Source organism: Leishmania mexicana, chromosome 33, assembly GCF_000234665.1.
Source record: "Leishmania mexicana MHOM/GT/2001/U1103 complete genome, chromosome 33".
NCBI lineage: Eukaryota > Euglenozoa > Kinetoplastea > Trypanosomatida > Trypanosomatidae > Leishmania > Leishmania mexicana.
This window is the reverse complement of record NC_018337.1, coordinates 1,641,370-1,649,823: the sequence shown is the minus strand read 5'-3', so window position 1 is coordinate 1,649,823 and position 8,454 is coordinate 1,641,370. Positions and strand designations below refer to the sequence as shown.

Sequence of the window (8,454 nt, the reverse complement as noted above, 5' to 3'; positions counted from 1 at the left end):
GACGACGTCCCCTAACCCTAACCCTAACCCTAACCCTAACCCTAACCCTAACCCTAACCCTAACCCTAACCCTAACCCTAACCCTAACCCTAACCCTAACCCTAACCCTAACCCTAACCCTAACCCTAACCCTAACCCTAACCCTAACCCTAACCCTAACCCTAACCCTAACCCTAACCCTAACCCTAACCCTAACCCTAACCCTAACCCTAACCCTAACCCTAACCCTAACCCTAACCCGTACCCGTACCCGTACCCGTACCCGTACCCGTACCCGTACCCGTACCCGTACCCGTACCCGTACCCGTACCCGTACCCGTACCATAACACACGCACACAACAACCTTTAATAGACCACACACACCAAGGGATAACAGCAACACATCCACAGCCATAACCACAACCATCACCATCACAATCCTGCACACAGGTCTGCTTATAACGCAGCAGCAGCGCCAACAACTAACAACACACACAAATACAGCAGCAGGTTAAACACACACAACACGCAGTGTAGCCAGCGCAGTCGGGCAGTGGGCGTTCCTCTTCATGCCCCACCACGTCACAGAGGCAAGGCGCACAAGCACACCGGCACACAGACGCACATTCTAACCACAGCGTGGCGGGTAGAGACGAGCATCCCAGCGAATTTCTGTTTCCTCTTCTGTGTCTTTGCAGGTCGCAGTCTTCTTCACGGCAACGCTGCAGACAACGTGTGCAACTTTCCTATCGCTGCCCCGAGTTCAGCCGCACCCCAAACTGCACACCCTTTGCTTCGCAGCTGCGGTGCACACACGTCATGGTCTTCGCCTTTCAGCGTCGGCCGAGGGCAACGCGCCTCCACAAGGAAGCTGTGCTGCGCAACATCAGTGCAGCAGCCGTTTGTGTTCCAAGTAGCCGTCAGAGCAATCCATCGCAGTCTGGTGTGCACAGACTGCCCTACGTCAGGGAACACGCTAGAGCTCAACAAGTCGATGGCGACCACAGGAGCGAGAGAGATGTGCAGCCGGTGCTTGCAACTCTTTAGTCACGCCACGCGTTCAAGGCAAGACGGAGGCAGGCCCTTGCTGGCATCACCCAAGACTCACTGAGTGTGCGGGAGAGGCAAGGCCACTGCAACGGTGCTGGTAAGACCGATGCGGGGAGCAGCACAGGCGCCCCCTTGCAACCCCTGCTCTGCGCGGGCCGGTGGATAGTTTCCAGGTGGACTACAGGCAGTCAGAAAAAGAGATTACCAGCGGCATGTGAAGCGCAGCGTGTGCACCCACAGTTGCCGCCGTCGAGTGCATAATTGGCTGACAGTGCACCTGAAATGAAAACGGCTCCTGCGGTGGCGGCACTCACTTCTGCAGCACACGACCTGCAGTGGCGGCTGGACAGGTCGATGCCTGCATGAGGATACGCAGCACTCCACCGGGCGCCCCCAGTTGCATCAGTTGCGGCTGCTCTGTAGACGGTGACAGCGTACGTGCCACTCGCCAAAACCAAAGGAGTAAACGACATGCGAGGGGACAAAGAAAAAGCCGCAAAAGGCGAGGAGCGCAGAGGAAAAGTTGCCGGATTCCGAAATGCGTCGAAGAGATGCGCGCAAGCAGCTGCATGATAACCGAATATACATCCCTCTGTGCCGTTGCCTGGCGTTGGTTCACAAAACCACAACAAAACACATCAGAACACTGTCACGTGCACCTATGTAAGTGCGTCGAAGGCCCTTCCCACGGAATACACGTGTCGCGTGAACAAAGAGAAGCACACGCAACAGAAAGAATAAATCCCTGCCAAAGGAGGGGAAGTGAGGATGCACGCCGGAGGCTAAAAAGGAGAAGAGATGGCTTGTGCTTACGCATTTACTGTGAGCTCGCGCGGCGAGTTTTCGAGCAGGAAAAGCACGATGTAGTGATCAAAGAAAAGAAAAAAATGGTCCCCAGCGAAAGGTGACCGCCGCGAAAAAAAAGGCCAATCCAGAACCTCTCGACGAGTTTGGGCGCATGCAAGCCGCTTCCCAGTTTGCCCAAGAGACAGGTTAGCCGAAAGCATATACCCCCCCCCAAAGGAGGTACGCACTGAGCGTCGGAAAAGACTCAACAGGAATAGTTTGAGATGAAAGCTGCCGACCTCTAAAAGAGCATCGGGTGGCGCAAGAATGGCGCAGGGTTGTAATCGCAAAAGGATGGCGCATCTTGGTTGTCGCACCACCTGCTCCGACAAAGCGCAACGGGGAAAGCGAGCTACGGTCTGAACACCTGTGACTGAGGAACGGGCCGTGTATACCCAAGTTGGGGGAAAGGGACGCGTCATATTGGAAGATGCCTGGTGGATGTCTTAAGAGGAATGGGTGAATCTGTGAAGGAATGGAGGGTCCCGGGTTTCTTGCGGCAACTGCCGTCAACGGACTACGTCGCTCACTATGAAAGGAGGTGATAAATGCGGCGTACGCAGCCATTGTTCCTGTTGACAGGTGGGAGTCGTGGTGGCGAGGAGCGGTTCCCGGTTCCAGAGCGGCCCCCGTGCAAAAAAAAAAGAAAAAGTGGGTGTTAGGGAGCAATCAAACGTGGAAAACCGCCCCAGCGACCAATCACCGAGGAAAACTTTATGAGAGGAACCCACGCAAAAGACGATGCGGGAAGAATCATGAAAGGGGGGCGAGAAAGTGCTGTCAACCGATCGGAGTGCTGCATTCAAAGGCAGCTTACCAACGCCGCCTGGCTGACAATTTTCCCACCGTCGTGGATGAGAAGGCGAATCTGCGATACCGCCATTCGAGCTCACGGTAGTACTACCCGCGGGTTGGTGGACTTAGATATCTCCTTGACGTTCTGCCCCTCAAGAGACACCTGCCATAGCGAAGGATGCAGGAGGCGGGGTGGTGCACGAAATCAGACGGTCGCAATTACTCGGCACCCCCAGATGGGAAATGAACGGACGAAGATGGGCTAAAGAGAAATGGTGATGAAATCGTTTCTTGAGGAGGAGTAGCCGCACAACGTACGCGGGCTCCGACCACACATGAGTTTTTTTTATCTTTTGCGCGATCGTACATTCCTCCTCCTTTCATTCCTGTGGGGAGCGTTCCAAGAAACAAGCAAGCAAACGATCATCTCCCCACCACCTCCATGCATGGCCGAAGCCGGAGGACGCGCCGCCGCCGATCAAGACTCGAGAATCTTGCACAGGAGCGCGCGCGCAGTGGCGTAGACGGCGGAGATGATCTCCCTTTTCTGTGGTTTGAGCACCGAGCCGTTCTCATTGCCGAGGGGCATGTCGTCGCAGTAGAAGAGGTAGCGACTGGGAATGGTCTCGCGGAGCACCCCGTTGCGGCGACACTCCTCCAGCTGACGTGCGACGTAGCTGCTCTGCATATCAATGGCAGTGCAGCCGTGCACCGTTTTGTAGAACTTAAGTACCGGCTGACTCTGAAGCATGAAACCAGGGAGCGTGATGCAGGTCCCGTGGTGCACCTGTGCCGAGCACCACTTGTCGAGAAGCGGTGTGATGTCCTCGCAGCGGGAGCTCGTGCGGTTGCACAAGCGAATCTCATCCGTGGAGTCTTCGCCGAAGCTTTGCTTGGAGAAGATGAGCTTTTGCGGAAGCACCACGTCGCCACGGTTGCCGGTGAGACCGGCAACCTTGCCGCTGAGGTTCACACTCCGGATGCGGCTGCCAAATGTGAGCAGAAGAGATCGCAAGATTGCCTCGATTTGGGCCCCAAACGTCTTGTCCACGTTGATGATAAAGTGCCGCTTTCCCTCCCTGCTCTTCTTGCTTGCCCGCGCGGCGCTCACACGCAAAACCGGGTCCGTCTCGTCGGGGGATATGTTGCTGACGTCGATCAGGTCGACAATCAGCGCCGAAGCGTGCCCGTCCTCCATGAGCGTGAACCCGTTCGACTGCAGCCGCGACCGGTACGCATCGCGAACCATCGCATTCCGTTCCAGCAAGCCTGTCAAGAGGTAGTAGTAGCGGTCATTCACGTTCTTCCAGTTGCCGGCACGTTCGCCCTTTCCGATCCCGGACTCCTCCGAGATGTTCTCGATAAGCGCCTTGATGTCCGCCGACATGCAGCAGAAGAGGTTCTTCAGCGTCCGATTTGGAAGGAAGAGGACGTCGACGACAATGTCCTCCGGCAGTGGCTCCAGCTCAGAAACGCAGAGCACACTCTTGATGCGGCGAAGGATGGTGAGGGCCCAGTTCGCGTACGGGTTCTCACTGAATACCTTGCTGCTCACGTTCTCGACCTTCACCACGTACTCCTCCCTGTGCACCACAATGTTGTACAACTGCTGCAGCGTCTCCTCGCCCCACACATTCTCGAGACCCTGTAACTCATCTTCCGAGAAGGGTAGCGACGCGAGAACCTCTTCCATGCGCGAGTGGGCACTGAAGTGGTTCTCGGCCGGCACAAGGGCATTTCGCAGCACTTCGGCCGCCGATGGCGACACCAGCTGCTGCAGCCGCGCGCGCAACTTCTTCGCCTCAATGCAGAAAATGCAAAAGCTGGACACAAAGTCGATCGTGTCCGTGAAGCCGTCACGCATGAGGACAAGGGTCTGTCCCCCGCCACCAAACGTCCACGCGCAGCGGCGTCGTTTCCCGGTATCGACGGCAGCGATAAACGGCGTGGCACCGGGCTGCGAGTTGGCGGCGTCGGCGAGGAACTCGTCCGAGAGGTAGTCGGGAATCCCTTGGGTAAGGATGATGATGTAGGTAACGGTGATGTTCACGGGCAGGCGGCGGGTGCAGTACCGCAGTGCCTCGTAGTCCACCTCCTTCCTGTTGGCGTGCTCGTGCAGAAGGGTGCCGCTGGATCGGAAAAGGCGGATGAGGATAGGCAGCGACAAGGAGTAGCCGCTACTCTTGCCTTGTGCGTCGGACGCCGAGGAGGAGGAGATGCCAAACACAGCGCGGCAAAATTCCTGAAACACCGAGAAGGAGGGCAACGTTCGAAGGATTTGGCTGGAGATGTTGTTTGCAAAGATAGGGGAGCGCGCAAACAGGTCCATGAACTGCTTGCGCGGGATGAGCAGCAGCATCGTGTTGGAGCTGGCGTGGTAGGTGAACTCGACGGCGTTCTCGAGGATGGCGTCGTCGATCCCGAACACGCTGGGCGCGACCATGCTGCCGATCCGCCGGTGACCAAACGCACGCTTCAGGCCCTTCTTGGAGTTCATCACCTCAACCGTGCCAGAGGCGAGCACGTAGATGTGCTCCAGATACGCCCCTTCCTCGATAATGACATCCATCTGACTATACTCGCGCACCATGACGTCGAGGCTGGATATCTCCTCAAGCGTGAGAGTGAAGAGGTGCGGCACGGTCTGCAGGAAGGTCTGCATTGACGTTTTTGGCGAATTCGGGTTCGCCTTTCCGTTTGGCAGAAGAATCTGCGCCTCCTTCAGCGGCTCTGCAAAGAACAACACTTCGTCCAGGTTGCCGCTCTCGGAGTCGTTCGTATCGTAGTCCAGGTTGCAAGCTTCACCACAGTAGCGCGCGGCGGTGTCGGCGGGCTTCTCCGCCAGCTCCCGAATGGCATTAGCGTCGTTCGCTGAAGTGCTCATGGTGACGGTGAGGAGAAGAGGGCGTGTACGTGTGTGAAGAGGGGGGGGGGACAGAGAACGAGCTTGTGCTGGTGGTGGCACCTGGAGAAAAAAGAAGCAGAAAATGCCGGCAGGTAAAGGTAAACGATACGAAGAGTCGCACAGGACACACAGGAGAAAGGGTTGGGAGGAGAAGCTCTGGATGCTTTGGTTGCGTTTGTGCTGGTCACTCAGAGAGGGACTCTGGAACACGGAGGCTGGGCAACAGAACAAAGGGAAGGGGAATCACGAAGCAAAATGAACAGTGAAGTGACGCGCCAAAGAACACATGATCGCCATCCGAGAGGCACAGGAGAGAGGAGGTGACGAAACGCGAGGTTGCCGTCAGAATTGATGCGTGGCGATGGGCGGCAGTGCCAAAGATCGAAACGACAGCGCCGCCTCACAGTCTGAGAGAGGGTGTTACTAGGTGCTCGACGGCCATCTCTTATTGCCACCATTTTTGTTTCACTTGCTTGCCTTTCCCTCATGACGAGAGGAGGTAGGGAGAGGGAAAGGGTGGAGAGCGCCACAGTGCGTGGCATCTCAGCGCCCAGCAGTCGTCCTCTTTGTGGGGAGGAGTGGAGAAGCCCCCACCCACCCACCCACCAACACACACACAAACACACCTCTGCGGCAGGCGATGCGGAGCAGGGCCCAGCTCACACTGTTGGGCAGACACAATGGGCACCTTCAGCGACAAAGAAAAGCGAATCCTCCTTGTGTGACTGACTTGCAGCAACCGGTGCTAGCAGACGCAAGTTGCGTGAGTGCGTGCAAGAAGCCCCGTGTGCATCTCACGTCTTGCGGGTGGACGACAAAAGCGTGGTGAAGTCGTGGATCTGCGCGTCGGCTACGTGGTGCTGCTCGAGGTACTGGCGCGCCTTCTCGTCGCGGTCCTCGCCGTGCGAGTTGAGCGCCAAAATGTCCACGAGCTGTAAGAAGGCGCGACGCTTCAACCGAATCGATGCACCCTCCAGCGCCGCTTCCACCGTCTGCGCCGTGAGCTGCTCGCGGTTGCGCTGACGTTTGCGCGTGCGGTGGATGACGGCGAGCAGCGCATGGTCACCGCCGTGGGGCTCGCGTAACGCCGCAGCGGCGGCCTTTACATTGATCTTCAGCTCTGTCTCGTCACGTACCACGTTGCTGTTGTGCCCGTTCGCCTCCCGCTCCCACCACTTGGGCGCCGCCTCTAGCAGGCGTGAACGCGCTACGGCGCCGCTGTCGGCCGCCGTGAGTTCGGGTAACGAAGAGGGCACGTCGCTACCGCAATGGGAAACAAGTGTGTCGCGGCGTATTTGGAGCGTGTGATTGGTGGAGAAGAATGCGTTGACGTCGTCCTCGTGGGCATGGCGCCTCTGAGCAGCGGTGGCAGTGAACGGCGCTGCCGTGGCGAGCACCGCAGCTGCGGCTTCCCGCGCACAGCGTACGAGCTCTTCGTGTTGCTCGAGGGAGGAGGTGTGCGTGCTATGTAGAATCCACGGCAGCGTCTCCACATCTGCGCAGGATAGTGGAAAAAGGTAAGGCTGGAGTAGATTGTGCGGACGTGACGCTGCTCCCAAGCAGCGGCGGGTGCAGAGCGGCACTGTTGCACGGGACACGAGCAGCGTTGCGGTCGTCAGCGCTTGCGACAACGCCACGCTGCTCACCCCGTACACCTCGAGGAGAAAGCGAAGTGCCTGGGCCGCGTCAGCACGTCGAGCGCCCATAACTTCCTGCGCCGTTGCCAGCGCAAACAGAAGCGCCGCGGAGCAGCGTTCCTCGCTGGACGTAAGTAGGGAAAGAGAGAGGGAGGCGGCGCTTTCCTGGAACTGCTTGATTATCGCCCCGCCGTACCAAATAAGTGTCCCTTGGCCGAGGAACTCGGCGGCTTGCTTAAGAAGCTCCTCGCGTTCGCGCGGTGAAAAAGCGAGCAACGCGGGAAAAACGGCTTCAAGGGCTTGCAGGGATATATTGCGCAGCATTGGATTCCGTGCGAAGGTGCCTACAGCCCATTGCACAATACGTTTTTGCAGCACCCTCGACAGCACCGGCTCGTCGGCGTACGACACTCCCGATGCGCACTCGTCCATCCAGTAGAAGTGTGTCACGTCGACGCGGTTCATTCGGAGCGGCAAGGACGCCGCTGTTGAGGAGAGGATCCCTGTCAGGCGCCTGCGCCGCGAGCGGGCAAAGCGGAGTCGCACATCGTCTGAAAGAGCGACGCATGAGAGCGACCCATCCGACACAGACGACGTAATGTCCACCACATCACCGCGCAACAGTGCCGTCCGCGGCGGGCCTGCCCCGGCGAACCTCGCATCCCACAGCAGCGCACTCACACATGGCGGTAGGGGCCGCTGGAAAAAGTTCTTCGTAAAGGCACTATCCTGTGCATTGCTCCTCGACGAAACCTCGACCAAACGTTGCGCAAGGTCCGCTGCGGAGATGCCGCTAATACGGTCACTGACATCACGCGTGTACATGGCATCCATCTGACGGGCGAACGATGCGCATACAGGAAGAGACACGTACACACCCACGATGGCCAGAGCCAAGGGAGGAGGGGATGGGATAGTTTCGTTGGGTGGAAGGAGGAAAAGCACAATGCCGTGTGGAATCGTGCCAGATGAGCGAGGGAAGACACATGGAATTCATGGTGAGCAGAACTCGTGAGGTCTTGGTAGCGGGCCGCTCCAATAGTGGTGACTCACACGGAACACTCCGCGTAGGAGGCGAGCGCGTAGCAGAAGAGTATGCGGAGAACAAAGGGAAGCGGGCGTGCGAGGACGGACAAAGGGACCACCCACTGGGGAACTCAGTTCTGTGAGTGAGCGCACAGTGTTCGGTGTTGTCCATCAATATACCGCCAAAATCGCATTTTTTGAGGGGAGGGTGGGGT

At 57.9% G+C, this 8,454-nt stretch overlaps 2 protein-coding genes across 2 annotated transcripts; both read right to left on the bottom strand.

The window, feature by feature from the left end:
* Positions 1-3,149: 3,149 nt before the first annotated feature.
* LMXM_33_4620 (conserved hypothetical protein) lies at positions 3,150-5,555 on the bottom strand (the record flags this gene model as incomplete). Its single annotated transcript, XM_003878957.1, has 1 exon — positions 3,150-5,555. One exon carries the CDS (start codon positions 5,553-5,555, stop codon positions 3,150-3,152), a length of 2,406 nt encoding a protein of 801 aa, XP_003879006.1.
* Positions 5,556-6,370: 815 nt separating this feature from the next.
* LMXM_33_4610 (conserved hypothetical protein) lies at positions 6,371-8,038 on the bottom strand (the record flags this gene model as incomplete). Its single annotated transcript, XM_003878956.1, has 1 exon — positions 6,371-8,038. One exon carries the CDS (start codon positions 8,036-8,038, stop codon positions 6,371-6,373), a length of 1,668 nt encoding a protein of 555 aa, XP_003879005.1.
* Between the last annotated feature and the right edge of the window lie 416 nt (positions 8,039-8,454).